At 43.6% G+C, this 18,896-nt stretch overlaps 1 protein-coding gene across 1 annotated transcript in view; it reads right to left on the bottom strand.

The window, feature by feature from the left end:
• The window catches only part of LOC311146037 (carbonic anhydrase-related protein 10-like), a gene marked incomplete at its 5' end in the record, with an annotated part of 42,845 nt that extends 24,176 nt beyond the window's left edge, over positions 1–18,669 (bottom strand). The window contains 3 exons of the mRNA XM_084182481.1: positions 6,316–6,461; positions 16,683–16,757; positions 18,612–18,669. Coding sequence (XP_084038607.1) covers positions 6,316–6,461; positions 16,683–16,757; positions 18,612–18,669 — 279 coding nt within the window. The remainder of the gene's footprint in view (positions 1–6,315; positions 6,462–16,682; positions 16,758–18,611) is intronic.
• Positions 18,670–18,896: the final 227 nt, after the last annotated feature.

Here is an 18,896-nt window from a genome sequence, read left to right as displayed (position 1 = left end):
CCACTCCTTCGTTGCCCGGGCGGTGTGTTTGGGATCATTGTCATGCTGAAAGACCCAGCCACGTTTCATCTTCAATGCCCTTGCTGATGGAAGGAGGTTTTCACTCAAAATCTCACGATACATGGCCCCATTCATTCTTTCCTTTACACGGATCAGTCGTCCTGGTCCCTTTGCAGAAAAACAGCCCCAAAGCATGATGTTTCCACCCCCATGCTTCACAGTAGGTATGGTGTTCTTTGGATGCAACTCAGCATTCTTTGTCCTCCAAACACGACGAGTTGAGTTTTTACCAAAAAGTTATATTTTGGTTTCATCTGACCATATGACATTCTCCCAATCCTCTTCTGGGTCATCCAAATGCACTCTAGCAAACTTCAGACAGGCCTGGACATGTACTGGCTTAAGCAGAGGGACTCATCTGGCACTGCAGGATTTGAGTCCCTGGCGGCGTAGTGTGTTACTGATGGTAGGCTTTGTTACTTTGGTCCCAGCTCTCTGCAGGTCATTCACTAGGTCCCCCCGTGTGGTTCTGGGATTTTTGCTCACCGTTCTTGTGATCATTTTGACCCCACGGGGTGAGATCTTGCGTGGAGCCCTAGATCGAGGGAGATTATCAGTGGTCTTGCATGTCTTCCATTTCCTAATAATTGCTCCCACAGTTGATTTCTTCAAACCAAGCTGCTTACCTATTGCAGATTCAGTCTTCCCAGCCTGGTGCAGGTCTACAATTTTGTTTCTGTTGTCCTTTGACAGCTCTTTGGTCTTGGCCATAGTGGAGTTTGGAGTGTGACTGTTTGAGGTTGTGGACAGGTGTCTTTTATACTGATAACAAGTTCAAACAGGTGCCATTAATACAGGTAACGAGTGGAGGACAGAGGAGCCTCTTAAAGAAGAAGTTACAGGTCTGTGAGAGCCAGAAATCTTGCTTGTTTGTAGGTGACCATATATACTTATTTTCCACCATAATTTGCAAATAAATTCATTAAAAATCCTACAATGTGATTTTCTGGATTTTTTTCCCTCATTTTGTCTGTCATAGTTGACGTGTACCTATGATGAAAATTACAGGCCTCTCTCATCTTTTTAAGTGGGAGAACTTGCACAATTGGTGGCTGACTAAATACTTTTTTCCCCCACTGTACATAGAAATCCTCACAAAATCGTGCATGAGAAGCGCACCAGTAGCTCCCCTTTTGGCTGGTTAACCCTAATTTTGCAACATGAAAGACAAAATATGCTAAAACATCTCTGCCAATAAAGTGTGTATTCTAAATTCCCTGTTCATGGTGTCTGTTTGGATGTTGTGTGGACCTCAGACAACCCCTAAACATCTTTGTTAAAGGGATTCTCAGTACTTTTGTATACTTTTCAGCCAGTAGTTCTGAAAGTAGTGCTCACAAGCCAAAAGTGGTCCCCGAAAATGGTGTACTACGTCACATGTGCAGATACGTGCACCACTTCATTGCTCATTTTTTTTCATTCTTTTAAATTCTCTCTCAATAACTTTTTTCCATGATTATTGTATTTATTATAATTTTATTTAATTCTGTTCAAGTGTTCACCATTACGATACGATATACTTTATTGTACATTTACATGGAAATTCTGTGACGCCAGAATACAAATACACAAACACAATATATTACATGCAGTACTGAAAACTGGAAAGTTAGTACATAAGTCACACATTTACATTTCCACATATTTAAAGTCTCTGCTGCCTACTGATCGGCCGTGTATTGGGCCTACATATTCTAGCCCTAAATTACATTACATGAAATAGGTTATACTGTATAATTGCACCAATATTTTCAAAGGACCGACATTTCCCGACTGACAGTTTTCCACATTGGTGCTTTGCAAAATGCCAACTTGTTGCCTACTAAATGTTTTCTATGAGCAACTGTTTGTGGGTTACTAGGGTAAGTTAATGATTGAATTGGGTGACAGTGTGTCAGTGTGTGCAAGTGAGTATAGCTTTGTTGACATCATGGGAGCAAGTGAGATAGGAAATGACTAATGTCCTGCTATTGACTGTCGCAGCATCCAAATTATTACTAAATGTCAACACGTTGAAGTAAATTCAAAGTCGCTGTAAACAGAACCATTTATCATGCAAAGGCTTATCACCACAGTTTCATGTAGTCTTTTTTCATGACAAAGATTGCCACACTAAATCACTTCTTAGGATTAATTGTCTTTATCAAGTATCTAAAATGCAAATTGCTGTTCAGTCGCTGCCTGAGCATACAACTTGAAAATATTTCCCTAATATTCAAGTGAAGTGAACAAATACACTTCCGTAAAAGTGCAGTTTTTGGAGTGCAGCAACTGCATCTTATCGTTTGATCTTTGACCATAACAAGTCTATTTAACACTTTCTCTAACAGTTAAATGTCTTTACAAAAACAGTTTCTTCAGAATCTCAGCATCCCCTTCACCTGAGCATCTCTCTCCATCTGAAGGACAACAGAGTTTTCTGTGGTAAATTAAGACTCCTCCACAAGGTCTAACATCCCAAGTGCTTAATAACAAGACAGAAATACATTTACACAACCACCTTTTCAAGCAACAGCCTTTCATCAAGCTGTAAATCAAAGCTCAATGTTAGTCAGGAATAACATGTTGTCACGCCCTGACTCAGGGGACGCTTATATGTTGAGTCAGGGTGTGTATATTCCTTGTTGTGCTTGTTCTAGGTATGAGGATCTAGTATGTCTAGTTCTATGTTGGCCGGTGTGGTTCCCAATCAGAGGCAGCTGTCGCTCGTTGTCTCTGATTGGGGACCATACTTTAGCAGCCTATTGGCACTGTCTAGTTGTGGGATCTTGTTCCGGTTAAGGTTTGTTGTGTCTACCTTAGGACTTCACGTTTCGTTTATTGTTTTGTCGTTGTGTTTATTAAGTTTAATAAACATGTACGTATATCACGCTGCGCCTTGGTCTGTCCCGTCATTGAACGAACGTGACAGAAGATCCCACCAAACGAGGACCAAGCAGCGTGCCCAGGCGGAGCGGATGGCCATGTCACAGGTGGCCAATTTGTGGTCATGGGAGGAGATATTTGCGGGGAAAGGACCATGGGCTAAGGTAGATGCCCAGGCAGGAGAGGAGCAACGGCAACACGGAGGAGGCCGGTCGAGGAGGAAGCCCGAAAAGCAGCCCCAAGAAAATCTTTGGGGGGGGGGCACACGGGGTGGTTGGCGGAGCCTAGGGTTAGAGCAGAGCCAACTCCCCGTACTCACGCGAAGAGGCGTATGACTGGGCAAGCTCCGTGTTATGTGGAGCTACGTACTGTGTCGCCAGTGTGCCGGCACAGTCCTGTACGTCCTGTGCTTGCACCACGCACGTGGCGTGCGAAGATGGGCATCCAGCCAGGACGGGGTGTGCCGGCTCAACGCTCCTGGTCTCCAGTACGCCTCCTCGGTCCCGCATATCCTGCGCCAGTTCTACGAACTGTATTGCCAGTGCGCGTGCACAGCCCAGTGCGTCCTGTGCCAGCGCCCCGCACGTGTAGTGCGAAAGTGGGCAGCCAGCCAGGACGGGTTGTGCCAGCTCTCCGCTCCAGACCTCCAGTCCGCCTTCACAGTCCGGTCCGGCCCGTTCCTGCTCCTCGCACTAAGCCAGTGGTGCGCGTCGCCAGTCCGGCCCGGCCTGTTCCTGCTCCTCGCACCAAGCCAGTGGTGCGCGTCGCCAGCCCGGCCTGGCCTGTTCCTGCTCCTCGCACCAAGCCAGTGGTGCGCGTCGCCAGCCCGGCCCGGCCTGTTCCTGCTCCTCGCACCAAGCCAGTGGTGCGCGTCGCCAGTCCGGCCCGGCCTGTTCCTGCTTCTCGCACCAAGCCAGTGGTGCGCGTCGCCAGCCCGGCCCGGCCTGTTCCTGCTCCTCGCACCAAGCCAGTGGTGCGCGTCGCCAGCCCGGCCCGGCCTGTTCCTGCTCCTCGCACCAAGCCAGTGGTGCGCGTCGCCAGCCCGGCCCCGCCTGTTCCTGATCCTCGCACCAAGCCAGTGGTGCGCGTCGCCAGTCTGGCCCGGCCTGTTCCTGCTCCTCGCACCAAGCCAGTGGTGCGCGTCGCCAGTCCGGCCCGGCCCGTTCCTGCTCCTCGCACCAAGCCTGTGGTGCGCGTCGCCAGTCCGGCCCGACCCGTTCCTGCTCCTCGCACCAGACCAGTGGTGCGTTTGTCCAGTCCGGCACGGCCCGTGCCCGTTCCACCGGTGCCCGCTCCACTCCGGAGCCAGAGCAGTCCGCTCCACCGGTGCCTGATCCAGTTCCGGTCAGCCGTTCCACTCCGGAGCCAGAGCAGTCCGCTCCACCGGTGCCTGATCCAGCTCCGGTCAGCGGCTCCACTCCGGAGCCAAAGCAGTCCGCTCCACCGGTGCCTAGTCCGGCTCCGGTCAGTGGCTCCAGTCCAGACCATGACGTCAGCCCCTCTCCAGGTTCGGGGTCTCCCACACCAGGGTCCAGACAGGGCCTGGCGTATCATGGGAGGAAGGAGAGGGGAAGCAACGCGCCCAGGTCTAGAACAGACCAGGGGCGCAACAGGGAGGCGGAGAGTGAGAGGTCGTCACGCCCCGAGCCGGATCTGCCTCCGAGGCGGAATGCCCACCCGGCCCCACCCTGTTATGTTTATGTTGTGCGGTCGGAGTCCGCACCTTTGGGGGGGGGGGGGGTACTGTCACGCCCTGACTCAGGGGACGCTTATATGTTGAGTCAGGGTGTGTATATTCCTTGTTGTGCTTGTTCTATGTATGAGGATCTAGTATGTCTAGTTCTATGTTGGCCGGTGTGGTTCCCAATCAGAGGCAGCTGTAGCTCGTTGTCTCTGATTGGGGACCATACTTTAGCAGCCTATTGGCACTGTCTAGTTGTGGGATCTTGTTCCGGTTAAGGTTTGTTGTGTCTACCTTAGGACTTCACGTTTCGTTTTGTTTATTGTTTTGTCGTTGTGTTTATTAAGTTTAATAAACTTGTACGTATATCACACTGCACCTTGGTCTGTCCCGTCATTGAACGAACGTGACACATGTATTATACTTGTGTGTGAGCTGAGTTCGTTTGTGTGTAGTGCTGTACTGTGTGTGCATGGCACATGACGCTATTTAAAAATAAAATGCTGTATACATCTCAATAAATAGCTGCAAGAAAATAGGCAGTTAACTTGGAGAGTAAACATGTCCATCTGTTGATGAACATATATCTGGGAGTATCGAGTAGACGAGCTGTGACAAACGTAAAAACATCCTGGCTAACTTCATTTGTCCCCTCTCCCACAGTCCTCCAACAGACACACGCCAGCACAGATGGCCCAGCTCTCTGTGCTCTCGCTCAGCAGATGCACACTGGCATTAATCATAAAACAAGAATTAAAAAGAGAATTTAACCCTCTCCTACATGTACTGTTCTTTGCCAATCCTCCCTGGCTCCTTGTGGTCTTTTTCTGATTCAAACAAAATGAGCGTACTATTCATGGAAACCAAATCTTGGGGGGGTGGGGGGTTGTGTGTGTGTGTGTGTGTGGGGGGGGTCTTAATCAAAGGTTTTTGTCCTCTGAAAAATGCCCACCTTACAATAAGTAAATTTCAATTCTTACACAACACTGCAAAGAACCAAAAGATACATCAATAAAATGTCATTTAATCAAATAGGCTCGGTAATACTTCAATTGTCCCCATTTGAACTACCGTACTGGTTGTAATTCTGTTGTCGTTCTCATTTTACATCATTAGTGATTTCCCCTATTACCTAGTGGACTTTATGCCCTGTGGTGAACGACGGTCATGCCCCCTTGTCCCCAGCTTGAGCTTGGGGCATCCTGCCAACACCCTTTGATAATGTTAGTGAAATCCTACAATAAATACTATCTGCTATATGGGTCATTTGAGGATGGGATTGGGATGGGAGAGGTTCACAAGGCATCTGTGAAAGCAGAGCATGATGTAAAACTAAAGGAGAGCCATGGGGCCAGATAGCGGGGGTGTTGCTAGTGGCGTTTAGAAAATTCACCCTGTCGGTGTAGTCTAAAGAATTCTGAGAGAAGATTTTTTAAATTTGATGTTACTTCATACTATAAATCTATTAATTTTTATTCTGTAAACATAATTTGTCCCACCTACACCTCGTTTCGATGATGGCTGAGCATACTAGTCCTCATTACTCCCCATTGCGCATTATAAATATAATATGAACACACACAACTGGAATCCAATAATAGGCTACAGATTATCAATGTCTCCTGAAGTTTAAGACCTAATGACCTTCAGATCTACAAGCTCAAAAGTCATCTGTGAGTTCAAGATCAGGCTTTCCACAATCTTCTTACCTTGCTGCGTCCGCCTGTGTTCAAACGTAGAGCGGTGAGGAAGGGGTCAAAGATCATGTGACTGGTCTCGACGTTGACCGGCGACTGCCTCTTTCCCATGGAACACAGGTTCCAGGCGGAATTCACTAGCCCCCAGAAGGATGGTACTGTGGACAACAAGCACAGTGAGTTTAATTTCCTTTATCATGTGGATGTCTAATATCACGTTGATGTGTGAGATGAGTAAGTTCTTAAACAGCGCTTGGACTACATAAACTTTGCCAAGAAACACTGAGGAGGAAACATTGAGTGAGGAAACGAAGTAAAGATACAGTGGGGAAAAAAAGTATTTAGTCAGCCACCAATTGTGCAAGTTCTCCCACTTAAAAAGATGAGAGAGGCCTGTAATTTTCATCATCGGTACACGTCAACTATGACAGACAAATTGAGATTTTTTTCTCCAGAAAATCACATTGTAGGATTTTTTATGAATTTATTTGCAAATTATGGTGGAAAATAAGTATTTGGTCACCTACAAACAAGCAAGATTTCTGGCTCTAACAGACCTGTAACTTCTTCTTTAAGAGGCTCCTCTGTCCTCCACTCGTTACCTGTATTAATGGCACCTGTTTGAACTTGTTATCAGTATAAAAGACACCTGTCCACAACCTCAAACAGTCACACTCCAAACTCCACTATGGCCAAGACCAAAGAGCTGTCAAAGGACACCAGAAACAAAATTGTAGACCTGCACCAGGCTGGGAAGACTGAATCTGCAATAGGTAAGCAGCTTGGTTTGAAGAAATCAACTGTGGGAGCAATTATTAGGAAATGGAAGACATACAAGACCACTGATAATCTCCCTCGATCTGGGGCTCCACGCAAGATCTCACCCCGTGGGGTCAAAATGATCACAAGAACGGTGAGCAAAAATCCCAGAACCACACGGGGGGACCTAGTGAATGACCTGCAGAGAGCTGGGACCAAAGTAACAAAGCCTACCATCACTAACACACTATGCCGCCAGGGACTCAAATCCTGCAGTGCCAGACGTGTCCCCCTGCTTAAGCCAGTACATGTCCAGGCCCGTCTGAAGTTTGCTAGAGTGCATTTGGATGATCCAGAAGAGGATTGGGAGAATGTCATATGGTCAGATGAAACCAAAATAGAACTTTTTGGTAAAAACTCAACTCGTCGTGTTTGGAGGACAAAGAATGCTGAGTTGCATCCAAAGAACATCATACCTACTGTGAAGCATGGGGGTGGAAACATCATGCTTTGGGGCTGTTTTTCTGCAAAGGGACCAGGACGACTGATCCGTGTAAAGGAAAGAATGAATGGGGCCATGTATCGTGAGATTTTGAGTGAAAACCTCCTTCCATCAGCAAGGGCATTGAAGATGAAACGTGGCTGGGTCTTTCAGCATGACAATGATCCCAAACACACCGCCCGGGCAACGAAGGAGTGGCTTCGTAAGAAGCATTTCAAGGTCCTGGAGTGGCCTAGCCAGTCTCCAGATCTCAACCCCATAGAAAATCTTTGGAGGGAGTTGAAAGTCTGTGTTGCCCAGCGACAGCCCCAAAACATCACTGCTCTAGAGGAGATCTGCATGGAGGAATGGGCCAAAATACCAGCAACAGTGTGTGAAAACCTTGTGAAGACTTACAGAAAACGTTTGACCTGTGTCATTGCCAACAAAGGGTATATAACAAAGTATTGAGAAACTTTTGTTATTGACCAAATACTTATTTTCCACCATCATTTGCTAATAAATTCATAAAAAATCATACAATGTGATTTTCTGGGAAAAAAAATCTCATTTTGTCTGTCATAGTTGATGTGTACCTATGATGATAATTACAGGCCTCTCTCATCTTTTTAAGTGGGAGAACTTGCACAATTGGTGGCTGACTAAATACTTTTTTCCCCCACTGTATCTACATAGGCGTACAGAGGCCCATTATCAGCAACCATCAGTCCTGTGTTCCAATGGCACGTTGTGTTTGCTAATCCAAGTTTAGCATTTTAAAAGGCTAATTGATCATTAGAAAAGCCTTTTGCAATTATGTTAGCACAGCTGAAAACTGTTGTGCTGATTAAAGAAGCAATAAAACTGGCCTTCTTGAGACTAGTTGAGTATCTGGAGCATCAGCAATTGTGGGTTCGATTACAGGCTCAAAATGGCCAGAAACAAATAACTTTCTTCTGAAACTTTCTTCGGAATCGAACCCACAATTGCTGATGCTCAACTAGTCTCAAGAAGCCCAGTTTTATTGCTTCTTTAATCAGCACAACAGTTTTCAGCTGTGCTAACATAATTGTAAAAGGGTTTTCTAATGATCAATTAGCCTTTTAAAATGATAAACTTGGATTAGCAAACACAACGTGCCATTGGAACACAGGACTGATGGTTGCTGATAATGGGCCTCTGTACGCATATGTAGATATTCCATAAAAAATCAGCCGTTTCCAGCTACAATAAGTAAGCATTTCACTGTAATGTCTACACCTGTTGTATTCGGCGCATGTGGCCAATACCATTTTATTTTATTTTATTTACAACATTAACAATGTCTACACTGTATTGCGGATCAATTTGATGTTATTTTACATTTCTAAGTGACCCCAAACGTTTGAACGGTAGTGTATGTACAATGTATTTAGATAGAATCCCTCTAGATCAGAACCAGTTTAAATGCTTCCAGAAACTGATTTAAAATCAGCTGAAATAATCTTAGTTAACCCTCCCTCGTTACTTGCACATGACATAAGGGACTGGAAGAACCCCTCCTCTCCTCTTAGTAGGGCTCAGAGCCTGGCAGTGGCACAGGAGCAGGGCAGCTGTGACAGATGTGGCAGACCTCAAGAGTGAAATCACAACCCCTTTCTGACACGCATGACGTCACCCAGCCGTGATTACATCACGTGGGCCGGCTTGGGAGTGGAGCGGGTCGCCCAGCTGTGAAACAGATGAGGGTTCAGGAATATTACGCTCTCTCCCTTAGCACAGGGATTAGAGGCTGATACTCATCTGGAATGCCGGACGGAGACTCCTGGGACAACAGTACTTTTTCATTGCTCTTAATTCATGCGCAAGGGGCATGCCTTCTGGGCAAAGCCCAATGGTGGTTAAGGAGTATCAGATCAGTGCCACAACCCCTTATTGATTTCTAAAAGAAGATGAAATCACGACTAGGAGTCAATTTCAGAATTAAGAGTCAGCTAATGAATCAGCTAGTGAATCAGCTAGAGAATCAGCTAAGTAGCTAAATCTCAAAATAATCTGAGTAATGAATCAACTAGCAAATAAGCAATGGATTAGCCACCCTAAACTGATCAGTGACCCACATTACATGTTGATCTTGGCCAAACTACTCATAATGCATGATAATGAAATACAGTAGATGAGGATCTGGAATTATGTTGGAATTTCTGAATGTCAACTAAGCTCATGTTGCATATCTTCCTGCTTTCTGAGCCACCACATTGTTTACCAGTTGTAGCTGCATGTGTAGTGGGTTCAATATAGTGTTAACAAAAAAACACAATGTTTAGTAAAATGATCACAAAATGAAACCTGGGCATTTTTAACTAAACTATCATTGTTTTAACGAACTGATCCAGGGCAAAAATGACACTGTTGTTGATAGTTTCGAAGGCAGTATTTTGGCAACAATTATTACTTTTGCAAAAAATGAGGTAATGTGACATATATAAAAGCCTTTGTGTCCTAAAACAGTGATGTAACTGTGTTGTAATCCCACTCAGTGACATTTGGTGAGCACAACAGTCGGAGGAAAGAGAGGATATGTCAAACTGAGAACCATGCTCAAAGGAAATAAAAGATAGCATTACACTCAACGCACGGCAATCTAACTTTTAACTTTTTAACCACATTAATTGCTTGCTGATTTGGTGGAGCAAGAGTGATAAAAACATCTAAATAAATGATGATGCATTCATTGTTAAGGATGCTTCATAGGGCAGATTCAAACGTTATTGTTTTGGCAGCGAAAGGTGCTTAGAGGTGCACCTAGATATTACTGAGGCTGAGCATGAAAGACAACAATTTCCATTCGAAAACAAAGCTACAAAAGTATAAGTATGTCTAAACCCTCACGTGTGAACTCTCATCCCCTTTACCCATGCTGCCTTGTGCTCATGATCTCTATTCCAGTACAGGTGTTTTACTGGATCAGGTAGCAGGTGCATGCAGCAGGTGCAATGCAGTATGTCCCAGCCAAGAGCTGAAAACCAGACTCTACAACTACCTCTAGGGAGACTTCACAACACGTGTTGGGATATGCAGCTAATTGAAGTCTAGAGTTTTTTTTCCAGAGCAAAATAGTCAGGATATAAACGTAACGTTACAGAGAACAAACTAAAATGAGAACATAAAAGTCAATGGGTCTGGAGAGACCACTAGGCCTGGCCAATTCACAGCAATCACAATTCACAAAATTCACTCTGATTTTATATCAAAATGACCAGGAAAATCCTCCCCTCAGATCGTAGGGATTACATTTCGGCAGGTAGGGGCGGCAGGTAGCTTAGTGGTTAAGAACATTGTGCCTGTAACCGAAAGGTCGCTGATTCTAATCCCCGAGCCGACTAGGTGAAAAATCTGTCGATGTGCCCTTGAGCAAGGCACTTAACCCTAATTGCTCCTGTAAGTCGCTCTGGATAAGAGCGTCTGCTAAATGACTAAAAAAGATATAATATATAAATATATTTTCGAAGCAGCCTAAACAAAGACAAAATTGGGGCAGGTTGCCATCTATTGAACCTGCTGGACTGTGCAGAGACACTCACAACTCCAGTGTAATGCTTTCCTAAGGTCCTGTGGATATAATTACATTGGAGGAATAGCTGATGATCCATCATGCAGTTAACATCAGAGAGCAGATGTCTTGGGACGTGAGAGAACTACAGATGGCACTACAATATTTCAAATAACTTTGTGTTGCAGGAGCAGCTGTAATATTGTCTGCCAAATACTAGGACACGGTACAGACCTTTTAACACTCAGAAAGACGCTTGCAAACTATAGGCTATGGAGTGTGAGACAATCAGAGAGTAATGATGAAGGGAGAATTATTCTTCAATAAACAGTGCTTAAAAGGGTGCTGTAAGCCAAGGGGTAATTCAATGGAACAACTTTATAAAAAGGCAGGTGGGTGTTTTGGGTGTTGGTGGGCGGCTCGCAATACCAATTCCAAAGGAGTAGCCTGACAATGTACAACAACTAGCTAGGTTTCCATCCAATTGGTGACAGATTTTCATGCGAATATTCTAAAATCTGCATAAAAACAATATACACCTTTTCCCACCAGAGATGTTTCTATCAAGTAATGGACTTATTTGCGGATAAAAGGCTGTGCATGATGACATAATGCACATAAAATAACTTGAGGTTAAATTTCCATGTACTGAATAAAAAAATACAAGTTAAATGGGTTTCCATCACATTTAACTCTACCGATGGAAAGGGTTGGATGGAAACCTGGTTACTGACAAGCTTCTGATTTGACAGGATAATATTCCTAGGTCTAGACCTTCTTATCATCATAGAGGATTTAACACCATCTGCTATAGGAGGTTATTTTGCTCAGCCCTCGAACAAATCAAATCTTATTTTGACATGGCAAGGAGGAGGAATAAGCAACTGCTTTTCTGACCTTTCCTTTGAGCACCTTCCTTTATCAAAGCTGTAAATTACTTGGCTGGCTCGCCTATAAATGATTTGGCTGTTAACAGTCTTAAATGTCAGCCATAACCTAGCACCTTGACATAATGTTTAAGCTTTGAGGACAATGCTGTAGCTAGTGTTGCTCCAATACCAAACCTATCCCCTCATCCTCCGGCTGCCATACACGCAGGTAGAAATACAGCAGCAATATGCTACAACATATCTATGTTCATCACATTAGGCAGTGGGTGGGAAAAAGAGGAAGAGGGGCTTAACATTATTATAGCTCTGAGTGAGAGTGCTGGTCCTGTGAATATGGCCTTTTAATATCATTAGAAGATTATTGAGAGCATAGTAATCATAATTCTATTCTAGCCTCTTCCCATTCCATTTAAATTCCCTCATAACTCTTTGCGTGGGAGGGATTCTGTTTCTTCCTTCCGCACATTTTTTTTGCCCCTCAGAGTCTTTGCAAGGGCGTCTGTGTATGTGTGTGTGTGTGAGAGGGAGAGAGAGAGAGATAGCTGGCTGTGATCACTAACTTGGTGACCTACTTTCCAAGACTGCAGCACATACAAATAATAATACAGGGTTATGCTCCTGCAAGAATATATAGAAGGAATGTGATACCTTTGTTTCTGACAAAAGGTTCAGTTGAATTGAAATCTGTATCAATAAGTTAATGGGCCAAGGCATAATTGCACTCTTTCTGAGCCTGTTTTGATCAATTCCATTTCCTTTCTATTTCAAAAAGTAAAGTATTTAATTAGATGGCTCCTAATGTACATTTTAGCTGTACAGTTTCCTGTTTTCATCAAAAACGTCTTGAGGCAAATTAATGTACAATAGCATAAACATCCCACCAACTTGGAGCAGTTGAGGACAGCGCTGGCCCTCGAGACAGCAGTTTCTGCTGGTTTCACATATCCTTATAGGAGCCTATTGGCTCATCTAAATTTGCACCCTGCCTTGAGGCCCACATTGACAATTAGGGCCAGGAAGATACCAGTATCGCGATACTCGTTAGTATCGTGGCAAGGAAACAAAACACAAAGCAGATTTAACTTCTTTAGGAAAACAGCGCTAATGTTGGAAACAAACATCATTATGTTATCATCCAGAGCAGACCCGGCGCCAGGATAAAGTGACTAAGGGGGCAGTTAAAATCGATGAGGGGCTACATTTTTGGGGGTTCTTGCATTGGAATTATATTGAATTCTGCTTATCACACTATACCAAAATAAACATAAAGTTCAAATGCAGAGACTCCAAGATCATTGAGTGCTTTTGAAGTGACAGATTGGCGCGAAATCTGTAGCCTATCTCCTCTACGCTGTATCAGTGTAAAATAGGGGCCTTCTAGCAGTCATAAGGACAAATATTCAGCAGGAGGCAGGCAGGTAGAGGTGCAAATGTTGGATTTATTTACACAGCACTGGGGTTTCAAAGATGACGGTGATATTTACAAATATATATACAAAGTTCTGACTTCAAAATGTCAGCATTTAAAAGAAAAAGCCTCTCATCAGGCAAAACCTGTCTTAACCAATAAAGCACAGGTGGGGTCCACCAGGCTCAGATACAGCCTCCCCTTGAGTTACCCAAAAGTGAACTAACTAGAATATACCCAAAAGAGCACTTAAATACATTTGGTCTAACCTATTCTTGGCGCGCAGGTCAGGTATATCTATGCACGCTAAAGCGCGCGCGTTCACACATCATTAAACATGAGGGAGAAACCGGACACATGCTCCCCAAACAAAGACAAAGAAATTGACAGTAAACTTGTAAGTGCAATTAAATAAAATGCAATTAAATAAACCAAAAGTTCTTTACCAGAAGTGTTGTGCAGTTTGTGAGCTCTCCAAACGTGTCTACTTGGAGAATGAGAAATGGTATGAATGTATAATTATATTTAATGAATTATAAACATTTCCATAACCAAACATTCTAAATTAATGGGGAAATATGTTGGGATTAACTTCACTGATGAATAAATTTCATGGGGCATTGATAAATATTGACAAACAATTGTCACAATGAAAACAAATAGTGAGCACAAATTGGCGGGAGTCGCCACACACCCCTCCCCTTATTCTGGTCTCGACATTTAAAATGATGCCCGAGACATGTTCCTCACACATAAGCAGTAACTTCTTAAATATTGTCAGGATGTAGCAGTGGTCAATTCCTCCAACTGAAATCATTACGGTTCAGTATTTCTAACCACCCCCTTAAACACACACACTACTCAAACTAATGGACATGTGACAGCAAGGCAGAATGGCACATTCCAAACGAGCACTGGGTAGATGATACATATTGACCAACATGTAGATTGACAGAGCAAATAAAGGAACATCATAGCAGTTGCCCACGAGGCAGATGAACACTTTGCCCAGGCCCTAAACACTGTCCACTAACCTTTGGGCAATGCGGGGGTACAAACTTCCCCAGATGGGCCTTTTTTTGTAGCAGGTAAGGGAGCATTCTCTCCCGAACGATGCAAATTGGACACTGGGGTTGTCTCCAGACCCCCCAGCAGTGACAACTTCTGTGCCACAAGCAGGAACATTTTTGCGGCGCAGTCATTTTCTCTCCAAGCCCAGGAAAGGGTCAGAGCACACCATCTCCTCTCCAGGCTCCAGAGAGCACTAGGTCATAATCAATTCAGTGTCAGTCAATGTCGGATGAAAACCTCACACACCCCATCATAGGGCAGACACTCCTGCAGAGCTCCCCCCATAGGAAGAGCAGAGGAGCAGGAAGGAGACAGTTGGGCCACCAACACATAAACTGGTAAATTTGACCCCGCCCTTATAAATCCAAATCTAATATTACAGGCGGAGGCGTGTCACGTTATTCACTTAGCCTACCACAGAGATGAGACGTGTTTTTCCTGCTTTTTATGGAAACCCAAAGGAGTCATACCTAACCACCCCAGTGGCTTTCCATAGCCCCCCTACACACACCGTGGTGCACTCTGTCCATTGTGCTGACAGCGAAGATACAGATTGTTTTTGCTATTTTTTAAACTAAAACTGAGGGGGCTAAGCCCCCTTTAGCCCCCTCATGGAGCCGGGTACGATCCAGAGTCACATTTATATATTTCCAAGCTATAGCACATCATATTTTAGATAGAGCAGGTTTTTAAAGGACCACAGAGTTTGGTCTGCTTCATGTTTGCTATGGAAAAAAATGTGCGATACTGGTATAGTCCCGGCCCTATTGACAATAGTGGAAGTCTAGGCAATTGATGATTTCTGCAAACAGGAAGTCACCCTTCTGTGTATGATGATATACACAGTGGTCCTCTGTAGCTCAATTGGTAGAGCATGGCGCTTGTAACGCCAGGGTAGTGGGTTCGATCCCCGGGACCACCCATTCGTAAAAATGTATGCACACATGACTGTAAGTCACTTTGGATAAAAGCGTCTGCAAAATGGCATATTATATTATTATTATAATATTTATGTCAAATGTACCTTTTAAAGAATAACAGCTTCAAACAAGAAATGTCACCAGAATTTGGGCTTGTGTTGTATTATTGAAATGTTACCAGACTACACTTGACTGCACAGTTATATTGGTCATTCGATGCTTCCTCATTGAAAAGGTCTGAGACCTCTATTTTATTCATTGTGTTGCCCTTCTTCTTCTGTATACTTGTATGTCTGTGCTCCCCTTGAGTATGGAGTAAAGAAGCACAGAGAGGGAGGAAGAGGGAGAGACAGGGCTGTGATAAAATTTTCATAAGACCTGCAGTCAGAACAGTAGCGAACCTGAAGCTCCTGCTGCAGAGACAGAGAGCGGAGGAAGAAGCCAGCCCATGACAATAACACTGCCCAAGAGCAAGACATTTGCTACCAAGCGAACACTCCTGGTTAACAAGAAATGTTCCCTTCCCAAAACAGAGAGGGATGTTTTGTCTGGCTTTTTGTTACAAAACAACCCACTGGACAAAAACTGGTTGAATCAACATTGTTTCCACGTCATTTCAACAAAAACATTAAATGTGATGACATTGAATCAATGTGGGAAAACTGATTGGATTTGCAAAAAGTCATCACCATAAGGGAATTTTGTCGTTTTTTCACCAAACTTTTAACCTAAATCCAATGATATGGTGAATTATATTGTTGATTTCACGTTGCATTTGCATTAGTGGCACAGTGGTCTAAGGCACTGCATCTCAGTGCTTGAGGCGTCACTACAGACCCCCTGGTTCGATTCCAGGCTGTATCACAACCGGCCGTGATTGGGAGTCCCATAGGGCGGCGCACAATTGGCCCAGCGTCGTCCGGGTTTGGCCGGTGTAGGCCGTCATTGTAAATAAGAATTTGTTCTTAACTGACTTGCCTAGTTAAATAATGGTAAAATAAATAAATAAATAAAAAAGTTGACAACTCTACCAAATGTAAATCAAAACTAGAGCTTGAACTGACGTCTGTGCCCAGTTGGAAGTGTATAAGATTAAAGGAGCATGTTTCTTCATATCATTCAACAAGGAACGTTACTCTGGAGTTCTACAAATGTTTTCGGCCTGTAAAATAAGAACAATTTAGAGAAAGGGGAATAAAGAAATGTCTGACCCTTGATCTGTGGCTAGGGGCAACTTCTACCATCTCCTTATTTAATAGTGGGCCATGGGACACCAAGACTTTGAGTTCATGTGATGTTCAACATCTAAAATAATTACCTGGAACAAAGCTCCCTTGGACAGCATCTTTGTACGCCCACCAACCGTCATGAATCTTTGGTGAAATTAGCTGTGCTGCAGTAGGAAAAAAACAAAACCACAGTCACAGTAACTATCATGTTGCTGAAAATGATCATTAACTCAGTTGTTAGAACGCTGTTAACTTTCACTTCTTCTTAAGTCTAATATTACCTCTAAAGAGACAATTAGAGAGATTAGACCTCTAAAGAGACAATTAGAGAGAGATAAAACTGAATTGAGGCCCAGGCTTTTGTGGTCAGCCTGACCACATTAAAGAGACGTAGGGTTTGGAATGTTAATTTGTATACCTCCATTTAGTAGGATATGTTACGTTACGTTACAAATAGAATAATGGTCTGGTTACTTAAGACAGAAAAGAAAGTAGGAAGGTTGGCGCGGGAAGTAGGGGTGCTGAGAATTAAAACAAAATAATAATAAAGCATTCCAAAGGTTGCATGTTGGAGTCGCGTCAGGGACAGCTGTAACATTTAAGCTAACCCTTCCCCTAACCTTAACCTAATTCTACTAACCTGCTACGTAAATTCTCCTAACCTTTGTCATTAGTTCTACTAACCTGCAACATAAATTATCCTAACCTTTGTCCTTAACACAAACGCTAACAACTGAACAAGCAGCCTGGCATCAGAGCAAGATGTATAATAATATACGTCCTACAAGATGTTTATATTTTCATCATCCAACGCGAATGATATTGTACGGCCGGGTAAGACGTGTGATACTATACATCCTTAAATCCGTATGATATTGTACAACAGCTATTCCATTCATAACGTAACATATCATACTTAATGGAGGGAAACAAATGTACATACCAAATCCTATGAATTGCACTGAGGCCAAGTTGTTGTGGTACAGGTGGTAGAGCACCTGCCTCTGCACCACACAGGATCTGAGGATCATGCCCACTGCCAGCTGTCCTCTCTCTTACTCTCTCGCTACATTGGTGACAGGCAGCAATGGGATAATTCTGGTGGTTTCTAGGGCGCTGGTTCGCAGGTGGTGCTCTGTGCGAATGGACACGCCTCAAGAGGGAGAATACTGAAACACTGTTTTTGTGAGTGTTCTACTGCCTCTATTCCAGGCCCAGGGTTTTGTGGTACAGCACTTGCCCTCTGCACTTCTGGATCTTGGGGTCAAGCCCCAAGGTCAGCTGTTCTTCCCGCTAATCATCATGTCAGTGGTCATGAGGGTAAGAATATAAGATACAATGTATTGCTGTCTGGCAGATGTAAATAAGAACAGAAATTAAACATACTTGAAAAGTTCCATCTATTGTCAAATGAGTCTCTGTCATAGCCTCCTGGGATGCAGACACAATATTCCTTGTGTTTGCGATGATGTAAGATGTGTGTAATAATAATGATATCCATACAACATGTAAATAGCATCTTGATGTGGAACACGCCGAATGTTTAATCTAATCTCAGCATTACAAATTTGGCAGCCGCAAAGAGACTTTGTAAAATGTTCTCTCATTTGTACCATATTGGGGGCGGGACAAAACAAATCCATAATCCTAAACACAAATAGCCCATTATATAATATTATGACTAAGATTCACGAAAATGGCTGGATAATCAACGATTACAGTAATTGTGTTGCTAACTCACGCGCAAGTGGAGTAAATATTTGCTTTAGTGACCTTTAAAGACTTGTCATGCTTAAACCTACAATGAAACAATTGTTGGTAGACAGCTGCAACACCCCTGCCCTACATTGCACGGTTTACAGTTGCAACGGTATCACCAACATAATACTATTTTGTGTTTCCTTATCCAAATACATTTAAATATGTCACAATATTCTGGGGTTTGTTAAAGCCCTGAAGTTGAGCTCATCACTTCATCTCATGTATTCCATTTAATAACCGCAGGCTTCAAGGCTTACCTGATGTACAGATGAAATATGCTTGAAAAATCGAAAATATTTCCCAAACGATATGCATTCTTCATTCATTTATTCGTAATTTAACCCATTCCAAGTTAATTTAGCAAAAGCTTAAATATATTGATTGTAACGTTTGAGTTCTAAACGATGACATACTTTTATGAGGCATTTCCCACAATCTGACGCCAATCCGTCAACTATCCAAGGTGTCACATTCAGAGTGGTGCGCGCTCTGGCAAAATGGTATGCCAAAAGAACGCGCGCCAAAAACCACGACCGCTCAAA

This window comes from Coregonus lavaretus, assembly GCF_964263955.1.
Source record: "Coregonus lavaretus genome assembly, chromosome: 2".
Lineage (NCBI taxonomy): Eukaryota > Metazoa > Chordata > Actinopteri > Salmoniformes > Salmonidae > Coregonus > Coregonus lavaretus.
Note: the sequence above shows the minus strand (reverse complement) of the source record. Positions and strands in the feature narration are given on the sequence as shown.